Consider the following 23,617-nt stretch of genomic DNA (forward strand, 5'->3'; position numbering starts at 1 on the left):
TACTTATAAAGATTAATAATAAAATTACTACAATTAATATCCATTTAGCTTTTTCAGTAGTCTAAATATTTGGTAACTCCTTAGCCATCTATAACACTAGTTCAAAACAAGGCTAATTCATAACCTGTATTAAAAATGTTTGAAGTGGTATCAAGAGCATTGTTTATGCATGTTGTGATACTATTTGTGGAATTGTATAATGAGCTATTTCAAACTGCTAGAAGAAAATGAAATAAAAATGGGAAAATACCATCAAATTTTGCCTGTCTGGACTTTTTAAATAGTACTAAAAACAGAAATTCAAATGAAAGATGTTTTATAAATTGGCTGATCAGTGTATGAAAGGTATGCTGTAGTGATGTAAACACACCTCTTTCATATAAAGAATACAAGGTTAAGGACACAGCCTTTATTATTGTAACACTTATAACTTACATACGTCTAGATTTTGATATGAAAAAGTCGTTTATAAAAGCTGGTGCCCACAACTTTCATTAATTTTTTAGTATGTACTAGGTACAAATACTCCAAGTCACTAAAATGAAACTAATACTTGTTGATTCATCTATTTATGAATCAGCTCTTATCCTTGCAATATAAATACAAACAACAGATCTGACTCAGCTGAAATCAACTTAATGAAAATATCTAAGTCCACTTCTGATTAAGGAGAATGAGATCCTCATTACATGATTAGTTATTTAAAATCACAAAAGTAGAGATGGATTCACAATGAACAATCATGCATTAATTAAACCAATCCTTAAGCCAAATATCTTTTAAGTATAATATTTTCTATTCATATGAAATAGACATCTCAAGCTTAAAATGTTCCTCTTTCCCAACCTGTTACCTTTTAGTTTTCCCCATCTTCATTAATGGCAACTCCAATCTTTCCATTGCTCAGGGCGAAAATCTTGGAGTCATGCTTGAGTCCTGTCTCTCACACTTCATATCTAACCTATTAACAAACCTTGTTGGCAGTACCTTCCAAATATATTCAGAATTTGACCACTTCTCATCACTGCTATCACCTTGGCCAAGTTATCATCGTCTCTTATCTAGATTGCAGGAGTAGCTTCCTCACTATCTCCCTGCTTTTATCCTTTCCCACCCTATTGTCTCCTCTCAACCCATTTACACATTCAACAAACAGAACATGTATGCTTGAGTGTTCTGTCAGACCCACAGATCCTAAACACTGCCCTCAGATACACACAAAAAGTTTTGGCACGGGGTTGTCCCCTTGAAAGGCCCTGAAACAGAAACCAATTTTCTTTTCAGTGCCTGGTGTCTCTGCCTTTGCTGATACTCATTTTCTCTTTCCTTGAATGTTGCTAGAAACTCTTGACTAGATTTCATGCCTCCAGATGCTGCCTTTCTAACACAGCCTCATCAGAGTTCCTCCTAAATTACTGACTAAATTACTAAATTGATCATGCAGTTTTCTTATGAAAATCTCACCATTTACCCTGAAGATAATTTATCAGCCTTTTCAGCTTTGTTTCCTACACTTATACCAAAGTGCTAGCCATTTTTACTACTACAACTAAACTGGGCACACCTTTGAAAATCTGTTCCCATTAAAGTCCAAGTTCAAATGTTTCCTAATCCATGAAGTCTTCACTGAAACTTCTCATCCCTAATCTCGGCAATACTGTTTCTTCAGCTTCATTTCATGGTATTTTGTTTATCTTCCTAGAATAGACCTTATACAATCTAGCCAAGATGTAGTGGGATATTTCTTGCTACTGGATTTTGAGCTGTTTTGTGGCTGGGGGATTTATTTTTAAATTTGTCTTTGCATCCCCGTTGCCTTAGTCTAGTGACTGACTCATATTCCTGGTAAGTAAATCTGTTTAAATCTCTTGAGTTCCTTAAAATGTTTCCATAATAAACCAAAATCTGATTGAAGACCCTAATTTCAGGCAACTTTCAATCCAAAAATCAAGGGTATAACCTAGATGTTAGCTGGACCATCCTGGCATTATGTCCTTCAGGTCAGTATCCATGATCAATATATAACTCAGTTGTGAAATGTCTTGAGTTTCCAGAGAATTCACCCACACTAGGTAGTTCAAGAATTTAATAGCCAAACTTTTACAGGGCTATATAGCTCCTGCCATCTTCCTTATTGTCTTCCTTCACTTCACTCCTTGCTTTTGGAACACATTTCTTTTACTTTCTCATTAGACATGTTTTAACTTTCTCTGAAGCCCTAGTTCTACCCAACATACCTAACCCATAGGAAATCACCTAACTTAAGTAGGATTATTCTAGATATTTTATCAGCTAAAGAGATTCTCTCAAGATTAGTTATTGGCCGGGCATGGTGTGGCTCATGCCTGTAATCTCAGCACTTTGGGACGCTGAGGTAGGTGGATCATGAGGTCAAGAGATCAAGACCATCCTGGCCAATATGGTGAAACCCTGTCTCTACTAAAAATACAAAAAATTAGCCGGACATGGTGGTGGCCACCTGTAGTCCCATCTACTCAGGAGGCAGGAGAATCACTTGAGCCCAGGAGGCAGAGGTTGCAGCGAGCCGAGATTATGCCACTGCACTCCAGCCTAGCGATGGAGCGAGATTCCATCTCAAAAAAAAAAAAAAAAAAAAAAATTAGTTATCAATGCAGCTAGTAAAAGAAGATTTTCTTCTTGTTACATCTTCCTCTGAGAAAAACATTTGAAACACTTTGCAACATTATCACATAAATTCGCTCCTCAAAAGCAAGTTAGAAGACAATAAAACATGCTATTTACCTGTGGTACCTGAGCCTCCTGGGATTCATAGCCCGTCAATCCATCCTCTTTTTCCTCAGGCAGAAACTCTTAAACTTTCATGTGCTTCAGAACCACGTGCTGGGCTTCTTTATAACACACTCCTAGACCTACTCCCAGAATTTCTGATTCAGCAGGTTTGGGAGTAGGGGAGGATTCTGTATTTCTAAATGACTTCCAGATGATATTGATGCTGTCTGTCCTAGGATGACACTTTGACAACTCCTGCCATAAGTAGTGCTTAAATTTGGCTGCACATAAGATCAACAACTGGGGAGCCTTTAAAAATCTTTATGTCAAGGCCACACCCCAGCCAAATAAAATTTGAATCTGGGGGGATAGATTCCGGGCCTCGGTATTTTTTAAAAACTCCGCAGGTAATTACAATGTTCAGTTAAGTTTGAGAATCTGTGTCCTATGGGATTAAGCGTAATTCCCCTTTGGGCCTTGTTATGGTAGACTCTCAAGAAAATCTCTTTTTTTGGGACCTGAGACTATCTATACTAAATACAATAATTTTCCTACTCATGAGAAGCACATAGGAGCAAGAGATAGGGATTACTGGGAATTGTGCTTAAACAAGAATCTGTGTGATTTAACAAGCATGTAGAAGATGACAGGCATACCTACTTTAAATGACTTGCCAGAAGTCTTTCTTTCTTTAGAAATCATGATTGCTTCTGATTTAAAGGAGGAAGGGAGGATAAAAGACATGGCTCAAATGAGGTAAATGTGTTGTAACCTTTGTTACCTCTGGTTCACACGTTCTGCCAAGGGAAGTAATAAATGGCATCCCATTCAAATGGAGTCTCCAGCCTGTTTCCCTTCACATTTTTTCTATGCATAGAACCTGCTTTCCAGTAGCAAATTAGAGGGCATAGTTTGTAACTAGGGCTTCAAGTTTGTTTCGGGGAGTCTTTAGAAAAGAGGATGGGATCTACATTTCTGTGCTTCTGGAGATCTTGTTGGAAATTTGACCTCAAGTAGCTGAGTCATACTTAAATCAATTCCAGCTACTTAAGTCTGAATTGGTGCCTCAGAATTTCAACTCATACAGGCTTGTTTCCTTAGAGTAGGCAGTATTATTTCTCTCTTTTCCTAAATTTTCTTCATTAAGATTGACAAGAGGGGAGACCCCTCTGGGACATCAAGAAATTCAAACCTCAGTAATGCTCCGCTACAGTAAAATTTGTGCAATTCTTATGTAACTTATTCCAATAAAATCTTATTCTCCAAACCATTCAGAAGCCTCTTTTTACTAATTGCAAAACTCATAGTCTTAATACATATGAATAGAACTTTTCTCCCTCTTATTGATGTGCAAATCCCTAGGGTTCTTTGTGATACCTAGACCCTTTTCAAGTGTTAGATGCAGCCTGAGATAGATGCACGGGCAGTTTTGATATTACATGTGACCTCTGCTGCTGGGACCTGTTAACTTTCAATTCATTTCTCTGAGTGTGTCTACTAGCCTCAATGCTTAAGTGGCATATTAAAACCAAAACTCAAAATTCCCCTTTCCAATTTCTGATCCTTACTTCCCAGGAATGTCCTCTGATTTTTTTAGTGACAGGCAGCCTATACCATAGTCTTTAATATTTGCACAATAGCTGTCTCACAGAAGGAGCCAGGTTCTAAGAGGTCTGCCCTAGAAGATGGAACATGGATGGAACTTTGGGTCAGTTCCCAGAAGTCAGACTATGAACCTCCTTGCTCCCTATAGTTAAAAAAAAAAAAGAATCCTTACTCTCCTGCTGCTTCTTGACCACTCTTGCAAGCTCAAAAACTTTGAACAGTTATGGTTCTGAGTTCCTCAAAGGCAGTTTAATTGATGTCACAGTAGTTCCACACTAACTAGTGGCCTGTGCAAGGTTAACCTCTACTTCTACAATCAGGTGTCCAACAATTTAGATTCATGATGTAAATACTCTCCTGATTTTTGAAGTGGAGATTTAGTATAGATTTAGTCCTGAACCGTAGCACAAAGGAGCTGGGTAAAAAATCAGTGACACTTAATTCCATTTGGGTTCTCCAGGCCTTGTAGTCTCATTTGTTATCTCTATATAGCATTATATTAATCCAGGCATGAAAATCAGCAATTCTTTGATATTCTCTATAAAGTTGCTCCATCAAAATTCCATATTAATTTTGCTGAGGATTTGACAAGTTCTGGGGATGGGGCATATCAAGCACTGCACATTATTCTCCCAACATCTCATTGGTTTTCTGTACCAACCTTGGTCTCTCTTGTCAAATAGTAAACGACTTTTTTTTTTCTTGTCTCAAAGTACTTTTATCCCCTTTTATGAAGTTTTGGGGTCAAGAGACATCTATGCTTCTGAGAGTCACAGCACAAGTGAACTTGAGACATATTTCTAACAAAAACAGATCTCTTGCTAACAAAAATTCTCATGTGATTTTCTTAAGAAAAATGTCAAGTGCCACTTATTGACCCCATTCAATATACCAGATGTTATATTCAACACCTTATGAACATTATTTCACTTAATCCTTGTAACAATCCTTTGCAGGAGGCAGTGTGTTTTTCCATTTTTAAAATAAAACTCAGGCTTAGAGAGGTTAAGAGCACATTGATGGTAAATGGTGGAAGTGAGGTCTGAATCTAATATTGACACCACAGCCTATGTTCTTAATCACTACCACTACGCATCAACTACTTTTCTGGCACATGCTGCTGGGGATATGCCAGATACATACTCTTTTGTACGTTGTGCAATACCGCAGAGGAATGCAAAAGAAATAGCTCTCAATGGGGCAAAGGGCTCAGTACTCTCAAAAGCAGAAACAGCCTGGAGGGAAGTCTTGAACCTGTAATTCTAGCACTTTGGTAGACTATGGTGGGAGTATCCCCTGAGCCCAGGAGTTCAAGGTTTAGTGAGCTATGCTTGCGCCACTGCACTCACCTGGGTGACAGAGCAAGGCTGTCTTAAAAAAAAGTCACATATATACATGGAATATGCAATTAAAATATATTTTATAAACTATCTGATATGAAATCTGTGCCAGTGTGAACTTTCTCCAAATTTTAATTTATGGCTCGCTGTGGATTTAGTCCTGAGTCTAACAAATAACACAACCTAATAATTATTGCCTACTTTGAGGAAGATACTATTTTGGTTTTTATTAAGAATAGAGTGAACCATAAGAGATTATCTCAGACCTCAAGAGTTTATCCTAGTTGGGTTATAAGGCATGTGCTCTCGAAAAGTTGTTACATAAATACGAAAAGTATACTAAGTGTTAAATGACTGGTCCAGTTAAATCAGTTCCCGAGTCCCGAGGACTGTGCTGGTTAGACAAGTTTACAAGGAAATGGTGAAATTTCAGTCCAGTTTTGAAGAACGGGTTTTGAAGGGCTGTAGAGAAAGCTGGAAGTACACTCCAAGTGGAAAAATCACTGGGAAATACACCTACTACCATACGCCGCTCCTGAAAACCACGCAGCCCCGCCCACCAGCTACTAGCGCTGGGAGACCCCCAACCACTAGGCACTCGCAGATGAGGAAGCCCCTCCCACAGCGGCCGGGGTTTCGGACTCCGAGCGCGAGAAACATCGGGATAGCGCCTGCCTTGCCGAGCTTCCGCTTCCGGCCCTTCAGGCTCTGTTTCCGTTTTGGGAGGGAGAAAGAGGTGGGACCGAGAGCGGGCCGCGCAGGCGCACGGTGGGCAGCTGCAATGGCGCCGTCGTGTACCCTTAACAGCTATCTGCTGCTCATGGCGCAGGAACACCTGGAGTTCCGCCTGCCGGTGAGTCCGTCAGGGCCCTCCGCAACTTCCGACGGAAGAGGACGCTGGAGTGGAGTGGGTGTGTGGGTGGAGGTGATTTGCATAGCTCCAGGAGGCTGGGATTCGGGGGTCTGTGCTGGTCAGCGCGGGTCACGCGTCCCCAGTCCTCGGGCGGGGTGAGCTTGGCGGAGGGTGTCTGTGAGAGAAGTCCGAGACTAAACCCCTCGGCCTGCTTAAACGTTTTCATTCATTCGTTTGCCCGTGTACCAAGTACCGAGTTAGGCAGGTGAATATAACCGGTCCTCTCACTCCCGGAGCTCTTCGTCTAGGAGGATAGAGACATCTAGCAAATGCTCAGGCTAGTGTTTTAAGTATCGGAATCTACGGATCAAGCTCAGTGGAGGGGATGGTGGTAGGGATTAGATGATGGAGCACTTGAGAAGAGTGTTTTATTTATTCAAGAAACGTTTTCAGAATGCATGTAGTCGAAGATGCGTACACTGGGCATATAACGATGATGTAAACAACCTCTGTCCTCTAGGAGCTTACTGTTTAAAGGCTGAGCAGACACATAAGCGTTGAATGACAAAATAGTGTTGGTAAGTGCAGTGATAGATGCACATGGAAATATGAGAGCACGTGGAAGGGAAATCTAATCTACTTGAGGGATTGGGGATGTTGGCCTTTAAGAGGGATTCCAGAGGAGATGACACTTGAAATAAAGGATGAATAGGAGTTAGAGGACCAAGGGGAGAAATCAGTAAATTAGAATTACAAGCTGTTCATTATTACTGGATCACTAGTTATGTGGCCGAGAGTGGTAAGAAGAGGGTAGGAGAAGTAGAAAGGGGCAAGAAAATGAAAGCCTTGAAACCCCTGGAGCTTGGAAAGGGGATTTATTGAAGAGCCTTAAGTAAAAAAGTGACCACAAAATTAAATCAGCTTGACAACACTATGGAGGATGGATTTGAAAAGAATAAGACTTGAGCCAGAGACTAGTTAGGAGTCTGTCGGAATAGTCTTGTTAATAGATTAAGAAGGTCTGACCTATGGCAAGGGGTAAGAGGATGGGATAGACTGGGAAAATATTTTGGCCATACAGTAATTAGGGCTGGGTTGATTGAGTATGTGGGAAAGGGGCACTGGTCAGGTATGACTTCTGGGGTGTATATAGGTAGGAGTGTCTCCATTTAATATAGAGAACATAGGCAGATGTAAGATTTAAATTTTGTTTACACTGAGTTTGATGTGCTCGTGTAACATCAACCTGAGATGACCAAGAGGCAGTGGATATATGAATATGCATAGAGTATGGCAGAGTGATCTGGACTAGTGATGAATATTTGGGAGTCTTCTTCATATGAAGACTAGGAGAGGGGATGAAACTACTCAAAGGGTAAGATCAAAAGAATAGTGGGCCAAGTATAGATGCTTGGTGAAAGGGTGGCCTACCCCTCCACACCTGTGGGCATTTCTCGTTAGATGGAACAAGAGACTTGAGAAAAGAAATGAGACACAGAGACAAAGTATAGAGAAAGAAGAAGTGGGCTCAGGGGACCAGCGCTCAGCATACAGAGGACCCACGCCGGCACTGGTCTCTGAGTTCCCTTAGTATTTATTGATAATTATCTTGACCATCTTAAAGAAAAGGAAGTGGCAGGATAATAGGATCATTATAGGGAGAAAGTCAGCAGTAAGACATATAAATAAAGTTCTCTGTGACATGAATACTTTTAAGGAAAAGTGCTGTGCCTTGATGTGCATATGCGAACATCTCCATAAACCTTTTTAGTGCCTGAAGAGCAGCATTGCCGAGATGTTCCATTGCCCAGGGACGGGCGGGAGACAGATGCTTTTCTCTATCTCAACTGCCAACAACTGCCAAGAGGCCTTCTTTCCTCTTGTACTGGTCGTCCTCAGCACAGACCCTTCATGGGTGTCAGGCTGGGGGACAATCAGGTCTTTCCCTTCCCACGAGGCCATATTTCAGACTATCACATGGGGAGAAACCTTGGACAATGCCTAGCTTTCCTAGGCAGAGGTCCCTGTGACCTTTGGCAGTGTGCGTGTCCCTGGGTACTTGAGATTAAGAGAATGGTGATGACTTTTAACCAGCAAGCTGCCTTCAGGCACTTGTTTAACAAAGCACACCCTGCACAGCCCAAAATCCTTTAAACCTTGAGTCACCATAGCACATGTCTCTTGCAAGGACAAGGTTGGGTGTAGGGTCACAGATTAACAGCATCTCAAATACAGAACAAAATGGAGTCTCTTATGTCTACTTCTTTCTATATAGACACAGTAACAGTCTGATCTTTCTTTTCCCCACACTTGGAAGCGTTGATATTAAGGGAAAGTCGGAGGAGGCCATGAGGAAGATGGGCAAGTGCCAGAAGGTGTGAGACCGCAGAAATTAGAAGGGTAAAATTGTAGGAAGCAGGGACAAATGGATAATGTCGAATGCAGTTGTTTTTTAGTGAGAAAGGAGTGAAAAAGTGTTCATTCATAGTCCCAATTAGAAGATTATTAATTGGTGAATTTTCCTAAAGCTGATATGCTGAGTTTTAGTAGGAGAAGCCAGGTGGCTTGGTTTAGTAGTCACTGGAAAGTGAGGAAGGGGAGGTAGGATAGACTGAGTGCCCTTAGCTAGAGCACGAGGGAAAGTAAGAAATTGGTTAACAGTTTGAGGAGGACCTAGGGTGAAAGGAGGATTCTCCCCATGGAGAGAATGAGATTGAGCTTGAGTGTATTTGTAGGCTGATGGGAAGAGAAGGGATAAAAGGGCATGGTGGAAGGGGTTCGCTTTTCAGTAGGAGGGGAGATTGGACAAGGAAAGTTAGGTGGGTGTAGAGTAGTTGCCTGAGGACCTGTTTTGTAGGTAATGAATGAGTAAAAGTTATTTCTTGAGAGATGATGGGCCAGTAGTTGAATGTGGAAATTGAGACAAATAGTAAAACTTGAAATAGTCATTGAGAGTAAAGGGGAGAGTTGACAAGGAAAAGTAAAACGATTGAGTGGAGAAGAGCATAGGTATTAGAGCAGTGCTGAAAACCAGCTGAAGGTGAAAGTCGTATATCTGTAATCATGCTAAGATTCTGTGATTTTCTTCAGTTGTGTTTAACTCATTGGCCTTAGGAGTCACGAAGGAAGATTGTGGCATTGATTCAGTATTAATGTTTTGAGCTTCATGGAGGAAATAAATTTTTAATTAAGTCTTAATTGACAAAGGACATGTTCTGTTGGTGAAGAGGATTGGAAAGGCCCCTTCTGTGAGAAACAGAAACAGGCTTAAAGGCACAGAGGTGTGATTGATTATGATAATTTGGAAGACTTGGGGAGGGAGGTTGAAGTAGTGGGCATTGAGACCAGAGAGATGGTAAGATCTAGATTTGCAAATGTTTTGACACCATTCTAAGGAGTTTGGAATTTTTTTTTTTTTTTGAGACAGAGTCTTGCTCTGTTGCCAGGCTGGAGTGCATTGGCACGATTTCTGCTCACTGAAAGCTCCGACTCCCGATTCAAGTGATTCTCCTGCCTCAGCCTCCCAAGTAGCTGGGACTACTGGTGTGTGCCACCACACCCAGCTAATTTTTGTATTTTTAGTAGAGACGGGGTTTCCCATGTTGGCCAGGATAGTCTCGATCTCTTGACCTTGTGAGCCGCCCGCCTCAGCCTCCAAAGTGCTGGGATTACAGGCATGAGCCACCACGCCCAGCCAGGGGTTTGGATTTTTAGATTTAATGGGTAGCCACTGACCATTTTTCGTTTTAAGCCAGGAAGTGACAAGATCATTTGTGTTTTAGAAAGATAATTCGGAAGTACCAGAGAAAAGATACCACTTAGAGAATACTGGACTAGAACTAGAGAGGCTCAAGAGGGTGTGTAAAGTAAGGCAATGCTGTGCCAATGGAGTGGTTAGACTGGTCTCCAGCATAACAGCCTTAGTACTTGGTGATTTTTACTTGTTCTTTCCATTGTAAATTCTTCTTAGTCAGTGTATTACCCTTGTGCCAGTTTATTCTTCCAGAAACTCTGTTCTGTTTTACACCTTCATTCTTCTTAAGATGAAAATCTTTAGTCAGGCATTCAAGGTCCACCACTGTGTGGTTCTTTCCTTTGTGCTGTCAGTTCCCACCTAGTCCTTAGTGCTGTGAAAACTGACTCATTATTCCCTAAATTCCTGCTTTCACCTTTGCTCTCCGTGCTTCCTTTAGTCTGGTTTGGGTCTTTCCCATTCTTTATTGATTTTTACATAGTATTCATCTAGAGTTATTCACATATTTATTTCTTTTAGCTTTATATGTTTTACGTGGTTCTTTTTCAGATCCACAGTTTCCTTTTTGTAGTTTGTCCTCCTCTGCCAAAATTCTTATTTTTTTCTTCAATCCCCTTCAGTATAGAAAGCATAGTTTGGTTAAAGTATATGATAAAAGGGATCCTGTGGGTCTGTTTCTGTTGTTTCTTTGGTTCTCTTTAATGTAGTGTGCTGGGCTATTTTTTAAATATATGCCAGATGTTGTATTTGAAAATTTATTTGAAAACATAATTTGAGGGCTGGGATGATGTACATCCTCTTGAAGAAGATAGGAACACGTAGGAGCATGAGGAATCTAGGATGGGTTTAACTCATTTTCAAGCGTGTTCTGATTCCCATGTACTCACAGAGTGTAGCTTTTTGACATCCTACTGTAAATTAGGTGGTTCATCAAGTATCCTTTTCTCCCCCTGGATGGCCCTTTCTCTTTTTTTCCCTTTCTATCGGGCACTCAGAAGGGCTGTTCATTCTTGCAGCTGTTTTTGGATTTGTAAATATCTCAGGGAAAAATCAGCTCCACCTTGGAATTTTTGTCCTCTCCTGGATGTTGGTTTGGTAATTTTTGTTACCTTTCTATGCCTTCAATTAGATGGCCAACTTTTCTAGTTCTTTTCAGCAGGAGGCTTCATCTGAATTACCTCTTTTGCCATCCCTGAAAGTTGAATTCCTCTGTCATTGGGTTAGATTTTTTTCAGGGATTAAGGCAGTTTCCGTGAAATTTTCCTTCTCAAACTGAAGTAATCTCTCTTGTACTCTAATGCTTTTTTGCTTTTACCTGTTTAAGAACATGTATTGTTTTTTACACTTTACATTTCAGTTGTGAGGTGGTTTCGTTAGTTCTACTAGACCTTAATTTCCCTAAGATAAATATGTGTGTATTTTTACATAGTTCAGGGAGTTGCACATATTAGTTGCTTAAAAAATTTTGTTTTGGGGAGGGCCAGGTGCAGTGGCTCACACCTGTAATTCCAGCACTTTTGGAGGCTGAGGTGGATCACAAGGTCAGGAGTTTGAGACCAGTCTGGCCAACATAGTGAAACCTTATCTCTACTAAAAATACAAAAAAGTGGCTGGGTGTGGTGGTGTGTGCCTGTAATCCCAGCAGCTCAGGAGACTGTGGCAGGAGAATCCTGTGAACCTGGGAGGTGGAGGTTGCAGTGAGCCGAGATCATATCATCGCACTCCAGCCTGGGTGACAGTGCGAGACTCTGTCTCAAATAAAAAAAAACAGTTTTTTTTTTTTTTGAGACAGTTCTCTCTCTGTTGTCCAGGCTAGAGCGCAGTGGCATGACCGTGGCTTACTGCAGCCTCAAAGACCCAAGTTCAAGCCATCGTCCCACCTTAGCTTCCTGAGTAGCTGGGACTACAGGTGTACTACTATGACCGGCTAATTTTTTTTATTTTTAATTTTGTAGAGACCGGGTGTTGATCAGAGGCTGAGGGTTGGTGTGAGGGGCAGGGCGGGGTGGGGGTGGGGGAGTTCTTACTGTGTTGCCAGGGTTGGTCTCGGACTCCCGGTCTCAAGTTATCTCTTTGCCTCAGCCTCCCAAAGTGCTGGGATTGCAGGTGGAGCCACCACATCTGGCTGCTTAAAATATTAAAATCAGTGATATAGAATCTCTTCTGGGAAAGGCAATCCAAAGGACAGTCTATACTTTTGGGCCCATCTACTGCATTAGAACTGATAAGCAAGGACGCTATAATGAATGGCTGCCTTTATGAATTAAAATGAGAGATCACATCCAGTTTTGCCTCTGATAGAATTAATCATGGCCAATTATAGTTGGCAGCTACTTGATGTAGTACTTATTGTACTAAGTAATGTTTACTGAAGTTCAAACTCTTGCACTTTATTGCTTGTCCTGAAGCAACCTTTTAAATGGATGAAAAAGCAAGTAGCTGAAATAACAGAAAAGCTCATGGAATTAATGCATCACACATGCCCCAGATCATGCTACATTTTTATTTCCAATGTTCAATATAAATTCTTTTTTATTCCTAATGTAGAAAGAGTCTCAACTGGAAAGTTGAATTTGCCATAAGATTAATTAACATTTTGTGTTTTGCTTTTTCCAAGTTGGTTGATGAAGTAGTGTAATGTTTTGCTTTTCAATTTGAAGCTAGGGTTATCATATTTATTCTCAGTTTTAGGTGGCTGCTTAAGTTTTGGGTAGTAGAGATAATGCTGTGCCATAAAACTCTAGTCTCTCACTTTTTTTTCCCCACCTAACTCTTAGAATCTTTGTATTTTAGCCTGTTGCAGCTTTTTAACAGTGTATTCCAGGAGCAGCAAACTTTGGTGTTTTAACTTGGTTGTAGTTGGATGTTTTAAATGTAAAGCTGACTTTACAATATGCTTTAATACAGAACAAACAACAATCATGCAAGATCAAGTAACTTAATCAATAACTTTATTTTTTTCTTTTAAGTGCTATAACTCTATCAGTCTTGGTTGACTTCTTGAGCCACTGGACTTCTAGGACAGTTGTCAGGGTCTTCATCATTTTGATTCCCTTAATAACCGCCTATGTTCTGTGCTTCTCTCTTTGTAGTTCACCTAACGTGATGAGGTAGCTATGATTCCTGTTTTACATATGAGGGAACTAAAAGTTGGAGGATTTAAGATTTTTGTATAAAGCCACATCGCTAGTATTTGGAAGAGCTGAAAATCAGATTATGGCCTATTTGACTTCTAAGTCTCATGATGTCTCCTATTCAGATTTGTGTTTTCCTTGTTGCAAAATAACCTTTGGGCTGCCTTCACTGCTTTATCAGTAGTCTGTGATAGTTCTTGGTCGATCCATCTGATTGAACTGAATTCAGCCCCTCTAACACTGAATTAAAAAAAATGATTTGTTGCATAGACAAAGAAAAAATAGAAATGGTGCTAGTAGCTTGAACTTCTCCTTCTTTTTGATCTTGGGCGGGGGGCCCTTCCTGGTCTGGGTATGTTTTCCCTTTTGATGGCTGGTGGGCTTGGTGTTAAAGGCTCTTCCTTCTGGTTGGGAAGAAGGGGGATAGTAGGCAGCCGGCAGTGGGACATTTTCCTCTCATTAGGTTCCATCCTCCGTAAGACCTACAGAGGAGTGTGATTCTACCTGTTTTATGTGATTTAAGGAGAAAACTTGTTAGTCATACAAATTATAAAATTTGTATAATCATTTGAGTTTATCAGTACAAAGTGATTGCTTCAAAGAATATAAGCACTATCTGGACGGATTTCAACTTTGCATGAATGATGCTTTTAAAGTATCTATTATATTCGTTCTCTTTCTAGTTCTGTAACTTTATGCAGAAAGAAGATGAGATTAACTTAGTTACTTGTGCTTAATGAATACGTAGTGGTATGCCCTGGCTGATTATTTTTTTCTTTTCCAAACATCTTCAAATCATCTGTCTGATTTTCGTTTTGACTTTTTTCACCAATTGTCAGTCTTACTAATCTGCACTTTGTGTAATCTGTTTTTTTCCTTTTCAAAGTCAGGGAATTTTCTCATCAAGTGTTTGGTAACTCTTCTGTTGTCTAAAATTTCTCAGAAATTACTTACCCATGGTTTTTACTATTAGATTTTTTCTGAACCCTAAATTGTAATTGTCTGATATTGAAGCTTAAATGCCTCAGTTAGATCATCAGCCTACTCTTTTTTATTTTTTAGTCATATAATACCTGTCTCCCTTAGTACAGTTTTAGTTCCTTTTGTTAAAATGTCTTTTCTCTATAATATTTTCAATACAGGAAATAAAGTCTTTGCTTTCGTTTTTTGGAGGTCAGTTCGCCAGCAGTCAAGAAACTTATGGAAAGGTAAGTTAAATTTTCATTAGACCATATGGAGTATACTTAGAAATAGAGCCTTGGGTTTGAAGAGAAGAAGTGCATATCTTAAATTTATATTTGTGTGGTTACTTGTATCTGTTTCGAGAGGCAGTGGAATAAAGAGGATATTTTGGGAAACACTGTGGTTTTGTTAAGTAATTTAGGTTTACTTCTAGTATTTTATTTGTTTTAAATTTTTAATCAACAGTTGCGTCATAATTTGTATCTGTCCTTTCACTTAAAAAAGGGCTGTGCCCCATTGGTGAGTTGTGTTTAGAATTTGAATTTAGAATTTAGCAGAATATTGGGCTCATATTGAGAATCATTTTAAAATTTGAAATTGTGCAGTGTATGAGATTGTGAATATATGAGCTTTGTATTTTGCATAATACTGTAGTTTATCAGTGTATGACAGAAGTTTGGAAAATAGAAAAAATAATTTGCAGTTCCTCCTTGACATGACTCATAATTTGGGGATGCTGCCTTCCAGTCTTCTTTTGTTCGTGTACTTTCTTTTTCCCCTATTGTAATTCTACTTCTGCAGCCTGTGTTTCTCACCTGATAATGTCAATATAGGCATAAGTTGTTACTTGGCCTTTATCTCTAACATAGTTACATAATATTTTTCATTGACTAGCTCCACCATAATTAATCTAACCGTTTAATTTTATTCAGGTTGCTTTAAAAATTTTCTCAATAAAAGTAATACTAAGATGAACATTTTTTTCCTGTTTGGATTAGTTTGAATTTTTCTGTTGGGTGGGGTAAATATTGGAAGAAAAAAGATGGGGTATATACCCAAAGTAATATAAGTCATTCTATTATAAAGATACATGCGTGTGTGTGTTCATTGCAGCACAGTTCACAATAGCAAAGCATGGAATCAACCTAAATGCCATCAGTGATAGACTGGATAATGAAAATGTACATATACACCATGGAAGCCATAGAAAGGAACGAGATCATGCATACTGTGCAGCCATAAAAAGGAATAAAATCATGTCATTTGCAGGGACATAGATGGAGTTGGAAGCCATTATCCTCAGCAAACTAATGCAGGAACAGAAAACCAAACACCAGGTGTTCTCACTTACAAGAGGGCGCTGAATGATAAGAACATATGGACATGTCCAGGGAAACAACACACACTGGAGCCTGTTGGGGGTGGTAGAGTTTGGGGAGGGAGAGCATCAGGAAGAATAGCTAATGGATGCTGGGCGTATACCTAGGCGATGGGATGATCTGTGCAGCAAACCACCATAGCACACATTTACCTATGTAACAAACCTGCACATCCTGCACAGGTATCCCTGAACTTAAAAGTTGAAGAAAAAAGAAAAAAGCTAGGTGTGACAGGAAGGATTTCTTGCAAAAGATGAAAGAGCTTCAGTTGAAAGTCCTGTAGTGTTGGGCTTTTATTCCTGAATGACTTTCAGTTATTGAGGGGAGGAGGAAAGGAAAGAGAGTGTGGATATAATTGGCTAAGGGTGATGAAATGAGGTCAGGATCCTTTTGGATTTTGCTGTATTCTGGCAAGAGGTTATCTGGGTGCAGCTTACCAGAGCTTATAATCTTGGGTGTTGGGATAGAGGATTGGGAAAACACCCCTCATGCACTTGGAGCTTTTTTCCCCGAGACAAAATGTAAAATAGTAAAAGTTAATGAGAATTTAATAATGTACCTCATGATTTTCCATCATAGTTGTTTCAGAGGGCCCCTCCTTCACCCTCAGATGGCCACAGTTACCTAGAAAAAGGTCTCATTTAGCAACTAAGAAATACATTACTTAGAAATTAAAACTAAAATAGCTGTATTATAAGGGATGATTAGCCCTGATGAATTTCAAGATTATACTTTGGGATATAATATGCATTAATTCCTTTAGTAAAGCTACATAAAAGGGCAGATACAAAATTAATGTTTAATTTGAGGATATATTCATTTATAGGGTCATTATAAAAGTGTTTTTACTGTATTATTCTAATTTACTCTTTTACTATTGGAACAATTTTTATGTTGGTCACAGTCAGATCAGACATTCTTACATGAAAGTAGCAAATAGGCACTTCTCCTTATTGACTTCTTGAATAAAAGCATATGATGCCATTTAGCCACTTAGAATTAAGTTGCATATTGTTATTTCTTTCAGTCACCATTTTGGATTCTTAACATTCCCTCTGAAGATATTGCAAGAAATCTGATGAAACGGACAGTGTGTGCCAAGTAAGAGAAACTTATGTTCTCCTGCATGAATATACTGGTACTTCTCGTAACTACTCAGTCCTATTTTTTGCTATATTGGCGTAAAGTAGTGTGGAGGCTCAGTTTAGCTTGCAGTTACAAACAACTGCCACTGGTTGGCGGTGGGGGACCAGAGGAAATTTACCCGCTGAAACCGAGAATCTCTGGGGAAATGTAGACATTTGTTTTCGAATAATTTTTTTAAACTTCCATATTATGTGAGAATATAGTATGAGATATAAACACTATGTTCTTACGCAGGATAGATGCCATGTATAATTATAACCAAAGTGCTGAAAATCCAAAAATGCTTTTTTCATAGATGGTTTTTAATTGGATAAGCAGATTAGTGAAGTGTAAGGTAACAAAAAGTGAGGAATGCCATGAGATATGTTTTACTGTTTCAGTTGGTAGAGAAAAGAATTATGAGCATCAAATCTTGATATAAATTAATGTAATGATGCTGTTCATTGTTTATCCTCAGTGTTTCCAGATTTTATCATTGGCATCCAGTTTTCTTTCATTTCTTTCTTCTTTGTACTATTGGAAAATTTTCTGCCATCAGATTTGAAAATTAAACTGTATTTTTAACTAGCATCTTAAAGATCAAACAGCTTGTGTTATCTTTAAGCTACTTTTTCTTCCTGAACATTTTGGCAGATTGCTGAAAACTTCTTTTTCCTTAGAAATTATATTTGCTAATACAGTGCAAATAAGAATTTACATATATCTAGCTTTATTAACATGGTTAGCAATGTTTTATATCATCATATGTAATTGTTGTATTATGGAATTGGATACAACCCTCTATTTAGTTAACTTCATCCTATTGAGAACTACCTGCAGCCTTTAATCTTTTACAGTGAATCTTGTTAACAGGCCTTATTAAATAAAAATGACTAGAAAACAGAAACATAACTTTTAAAAAACTCTTTTTGAATAATTGCTTGTTGGGTTTAAAATAGTCACTGGAGTACTAAGAACTTGTATGCTTCTTTCAAAACTCTTATCTTCTAATTCATATATTTGATTAATAACAATTAACAATTATACAATTGTTATAACAGTTATACAATTAACAATTGTATAAGATAATTTTTAATTGCTTTTTATTATCTGTATATTTTGTGTAGCTGAGGTATACCTTAAGTGATAGCTAAGTGAGATTAATATTGTAGAAGCCTTTTCTCTGTAAATTCAATAGAAAAGGAAGAAATCGTTTGCAAAGCAAAAAATTTACAATTTAACTGTATCAGAATGAAGGTAGACTTTTATAAAAGCATAGATTCAAACCAACTTAAATTCAGATTTTTCTGTGGTAGAAGGGGATTGAAAGTTAATTTATTATTAACATGAAATATTTTGAGCATGCGACAAAAAGGTGAAAAATATAACAAGCACCTAGGAATATACCTTATTAGATCTCAACATTTTGGGTAACTTAGTTACTAAAATTGTGTGTGTGTATGTGTGTCCCTGTGTGCGCATGTGCATGCATGACAGAGTCTCACTGTGTTGCCCAAGCCGGAGTGCGGTGACATGATCTTGGCTCATATTAGTCTCAAATTCCAGGGCTCGGGTGATCCTCCCACCTCAGCCTCCCAAGTAGCTGGGGCTACAGGTGTGTGCCACCATGTCTGGCCAATTTTTTGCCTTTTTTGTAGAGACGGGTTTTGCTATGTTGCCCAGGCTGGTCTTGAACTCCCGGGCTCCAGTGATCCACCCACCTTGGCCTCCCAAAGTGCTGGGATTACAGGCATTAACCACTATGCCTGGCCAGCTAAATGTTAATAACATTTTTATTTAGTCATTAGTCTTTTTGTATTATGGAGAAGACATTGGGAATAATTGACTTTTCTGCAGCTTTTTACACATTTATCTAAAATAACTGATTTTACTGTATCATTTGTTCTAGACTAAAAATGTGAAAACTTAGAAAATATCCTGACTTATTGAAAATCCTTCTTTCCATGTCAAGTTTAACTTCTGTGTGTGGTTTGGGCTTAAGTTATATTTGTTTCCAGGGCACATAATTTTCATTTATACTTTGCAAAACATAGGCAATAATCAGTGGAGTGTGCATAAAGAACTAGTAAAATGACTGTACGTGTTACTGTGTGAACTAAGTTCTTTACTGAGGTTAGTACCAATCATTTATTTCCTAGGTCTATATTTGAACTATGGGGTCATGGACAATCTCCTGAGGAGCTGTACAGTTCTCTTAAAAATTACCCTGTGGAGAAGATGGTGCGTAGTAAAATGTGGTTTTACATAGGCATGCATGCAGATTCTGTAGAATTAAAATGCTCAAAAAACTGATTTCCTTTTATTTTAGGTTCCATTTCTACATTCGGACTCTACATATAAAATAAAGATTCACACTTTTAATAAGACATTGACACAAGAAGAGAAAATCAAGCGAATAGATGTAAGTAAATTTAGCAAAACAAAAACCCTACAAGATGAATGCAGTCTAGCCATTGTTGATATATAGGAATACCTAATGTCTGTGAAGTGTTTATTTTGTACCACATTGTGTGCTAAGTGCTTTTCATGTTTTATTTAATGTTGACTCCAGGCTTACAAGGTAATGGTATTAGATAAGTGCCATTTTTCATTGTAAATTATTATAAGACATTAGCATTTCTTTTGTTTTTTAGGCACTTGAATTTCTGCCATTTGAAGGAAAAGTGAATTTAAAGAAACCACAACATGTATTCTCTGTTTTGGAGGATTATGGTTTGGACCCAAACCGCATCCCTGAGAATCCACATAATATTTATTTTGGTAGATGGGTGAGCAAGTGTTCTTTCTACCTGTGTCAGTTTGTTTTTTTGAAAGCTACATATTAGGCCTTTTGTTGACTCATATGTAGAAATTTAAAGCAGCTAAAGGTCAGAACTACTGAATGGATTAAAATTGGTGAGGAGTATGTGATTATGTTTTGTTTTGTGTTTTCCCAGAGATTCTTAAATGAAGTGCAAGACGCTTGTTAGATATAGCCTTGTTAGATATTCCAGGTGGCATACCTGGAAATGTTAAAGCAAGACTTACTAGAACATCTGGACTTTTTTGTTTGTTTCTTTTTGTTTGTTTGTTTGTTTTAATAAAGCAGAGAAAACACAGAGTGCTGTGGTAGTTGAGGAATCTCATTTGTGGAGATTTCCAATCTGGGCCTTCCATTCCAAAAGAAATGGAATTGCTGTAAAGCAGTTCTGCCGACTTCTCTGAGGCTTTAAGTGGGTGAGTGGAAGCTGTGACTTATGTTAGAGCTTATTGTTACGTAGGAGAACAAAGAAATGGGCATACCTTAACACCTACCTCTGGAATAATTGCATTCAAATGCAGTTCATACTTGTTTTGAAAAGACAAAGTAAATGGAATGACATTAAGCAATAAAAGATTTTGTTCATAACTACCTCAATTACATTATTTTAAAGAAATTAGAGCAGTAATAAGTGGAAAGAAGTTCTTATCAGCAAAATACAATGGTCTTATTGTGAGTGATTATCTTAAGTCTGTTCTGTATGGCTGTACTAACATGAGAAATATCTCTGATTTAGATTGCAGATGGACAGAGAGAGCTTATTGAGTCATACAGTGTCAAAAAGAGACACTTTATTGGAAATACAAGTATGGATGCTGGTTTGTCATTCATTATGGCTAACCATGGAAAAGTGAAAGAAAATGATATTGTCTTTGATCCATTTGTTGGAACAGGTATTTTTATTTAACTTTTAAGCTAGTGTAGAGATGTTGCTTATTTATATTAATGAAGGTCATGGTAATATTTTTGCTAAAAGAGTAAATGGATCATCGTTTAGTTGTGTTTGGATAATGGCCAAGAGACAACCTCTTACTTATATAATAGCTAGTATTTAACACTTTGCCACTTCAAAGATGATGCTGATAGAATTGTATGGGTTTTTTTCCAGATAAACTACTGGGGGGGGAGCATCCATCTAATTTTTTTGTAGCAGAAGAACTTTCAATACCATACATTGTAGAAATGTTGTAAAGCTGTATAGTTTATTTAAATAGGAAAACTCTTGGTGAAAGAAAGACTTGAATGACAAGATCAAAAAAATATTTTCATCCATGTTTAAATTCGTAACTGTATATGTGGATGGAGAAAAATAGTTAATATATCCCATCTTTGAGTTGGTTTGTGGAGGTTTATAAGTAAGTGTGAAAATAAGAAAAGTGTCAAAGTATCAATGGGCTAGATAGCCTGGTCGCTCTGGCAGTGACCTTGGTTTTTTGTGCGCATGATTGGGATAATTTTTTATGGAAGTCCTAAAACTCCAAGTTTACTTCATCTGACTCTGTGTAGACTTTTTCCTACTTCCACTCAGTTTTGCTTGATCTTGCCCATACCTAGCAAATACTTGTATTTATATTTGTTTGGCCAAACTCATTATGGCTCAGTTTGTGGTTGGAGCCTATCCCTGTAGCCATCTTTCCCCTTGGGCAGTGATGATGCAGAGCTAACATTTATTGAATAGTAAATGTATCAGGTACTATACTTTGCACTCTGATGCTACTATCTAGTTTAATTCTTACAACAACTAACATGGAGATACTTTAAAAATTGGCTTGAGGAAATTATGGCAGAGAGAAAGGTGAAGTGAACTGGCCAAGGTTATACAGTATATTGGTTTCATAGGATTCAAACTCAAGCAGTCCAACTCCAGAGCTCATGCCCTTAACTTCGAGCTGCCTCTTTCTGCATTAGGATCTGCCAACCAGTGATTACACCATGTACTAACTTAAGGAATATGACCACATATGCTTAGGAAGAAGTAGTATCAAGGTGAATCAAATTCTAATTGATGGAATGACTTTCTCTGTTTATTGTTGAATTAATTCACTGGTGAGTCTTTCTTCTCTGCCAGTTTCTCCATATCACCTACCCTCAGCCTCCTCTATATTCTTTTCTTCCCCACTCTCATTATCCTAAGTAACTCACCCCAAATTTTAAACTTTTTATTGGAAATAATATCAAATTTTCAGAAAAGCTACAAGAATAAAAGTAGAACAAAGAACATCCATGTATCCTTAACTTAGTTTAAGCTGTTGTTAACATTTGGCCTCATTTGCTTTATCATTTGTTCTATTTGTTTATATTTAACATAATATTTTCTTTCCTGCATCATTTGAAAGTTGTATCCATCACATCCCTTTACCCTTCAAGTAATTATTTCTCAAGAATAAGGATATGTTCTCCTACATAACCACAGTACCGTTTTCAATGTTAATAGATGTATTAATATAGTACTTTGCTGTTCATATTCCAGTCTTGCCAGTTGGCCCGGTAATATTTTGACAGCATCCTTTTCCCCTTCCTGGCTAGGATCAGGTATTATATTTTGTTGTTAATATTTCTTTGATGTCTTTGATTTGGAACACAGCCAAAGTTTTTTTTTCTTTTATGAAATTTGCACTTTTCAAGATGCTATTTCTCTTCCCTTTATTTTTTATCTAAATTTTTTCTCATTTTGGGTTGTTTGATGTCTCCTCAAGATTAGGATTAGGTTATACATTCCCAGCTGGACCACTATATCAGTGATTTTCGTGGCCTTCTCAGAGCTGTGTGCATGATGGCATTCTGCCCTGCATGGGTGTTGGTAATTTTGATCATCTGGTCTAGGTTGTGTTTGATTTTTTCCATTCACAATCATAAACAGAATTACTGGTGGTTTTATTTTATTTTATTTTTTTCTTGCTATTAAGCAATCTGTGGAGAGACACATTAAGACCATGTAGTATTCTATTCCTTATCCAAATTTCCTCTCACCATTCAGGTCGTCAGGTTTAGTAGCCATTGATAATTCTTTCCTGAACCAGTCTTTACTTTGATGGTTTCAAAGGTATGATTTTCCAACTCCAGCACTCCCTCCACAGTTATAAGTCAATGTTCATTATTCTACTGCAAGCAAAAGCCCTTTCCTCTCTTCCATGTATTTGTTTTTCTATTTGTTATGAATATGAACTAGTGGGTTCTTCTTTTTAACCCCGATGGTCTGTAATTCATTATATTTCTTAATTTTCTTTTATTTTTTAATAAAATTACTTTTTTTAATAAAATACTTTTTCTAAAAAATTACTTTTTTAAAAAGTTACTTATTTTTTTAAAATCAATTACTTTTATTCCTCAAATTGTGATTTGCCCAGTCAGAGCTCTTTCACATTGAATCTGTCTTTGTGACACGTTCATATCCTTTTTTCTTTGGAGTACTTCCTTCCTTTCTCTACTATTTGTTGAAGCTCTGGTATCAGTCATTTCTCCAAGGAATTTTTGTTTCTTTTAGCAGGGAGATGAAATCTGGTTTATAGATCCTTTCAGTGGACAAACTAGAAAATATATGTGCATATATACACAATATGCATGTAAGTGCATATGCAAATATACATGTATATACTCTTATATACTGTGTGTATGCACATACACGGGCATATACATATTTTAGACATAGCGTATTTGCACATATACTACAAATTGCAGTCAGTCCTTACAGATTTCTTTTTGACTACCCTATTCTATGTTTATATGCACCTTCTACCACAGTGAGAACCCTGGTTCCTATCTACATCAACACATTTAGTGTTTTTCTCATTTCTATATCTGAAATGGTTTCACAGTTGTTTTGCTTATGCCACTTAAAAAAATCCTGTGAATAAGAGTTCAGGATGTGTTTTCGGTTACTTACCGTAAGGGG

The 23,617-nt window shown here is 38.0% G+C and overlaps 1 protein-coding gene across 1 annotated transcript in view; it reads left to right on the plus strand.

The window, feature by feature from the left end:
- Positions 1-6,347: 6,347 nt before the first annotated feature.
- TRMT11 (tRNA methyltransferase 11 homolog (S. cerevisiae)) overlaps positions 6,348-23,617 on the plus strand; it is a 57,468-nt gene continuing 40,198 nt past the window's right edge. The window contains exons 1-7 of the mRNA XM_011944483.1: positions 6,348-6,549; positions 14,580-14,645; positions 16,807-16,880; positions 19,064-19,145; positions 19,234-19,326; positions 19,559-19,693; positions 20,462-20,618. Coding sequence (XP_011799873.1) covers positions 6,478-6,549; positions 14,580-14,645; positions 16,807-16,880; positions 19,064-19,145; positions 19,234-19,326; positions 19,559-19,693; positions 20,462-20,618 — 679 coding nt within the window. The 5' untranslated portion in view covers positions 6,348-6,477. The remainder of the gene's footprint in view (positions 6,550-14,579; positions 14,646-16,806; positions 16,881-19,063; positions 19,146-19,233; positions 19,327-19,558; positions 19,694-20,461; positions 20,619-23,617) is intronic.

The sequence above is a fragment of the Colobus angolensis genome, unplaced genomic scaffold (genome assembly GCF_000951035.1).
Source record: "Colobus angolensis palliatus isolate OR3802 unplaced genomic scaffold, Cang.pa_1.0 Scaffold231, whole genome shotgun sequence".
NCBI classification, from domain to species: Eukaryota; Metazoa; Chordata; class Mammalia; order Primates; family Cercopithecidae; genus Colobus; species Colobus angolensis.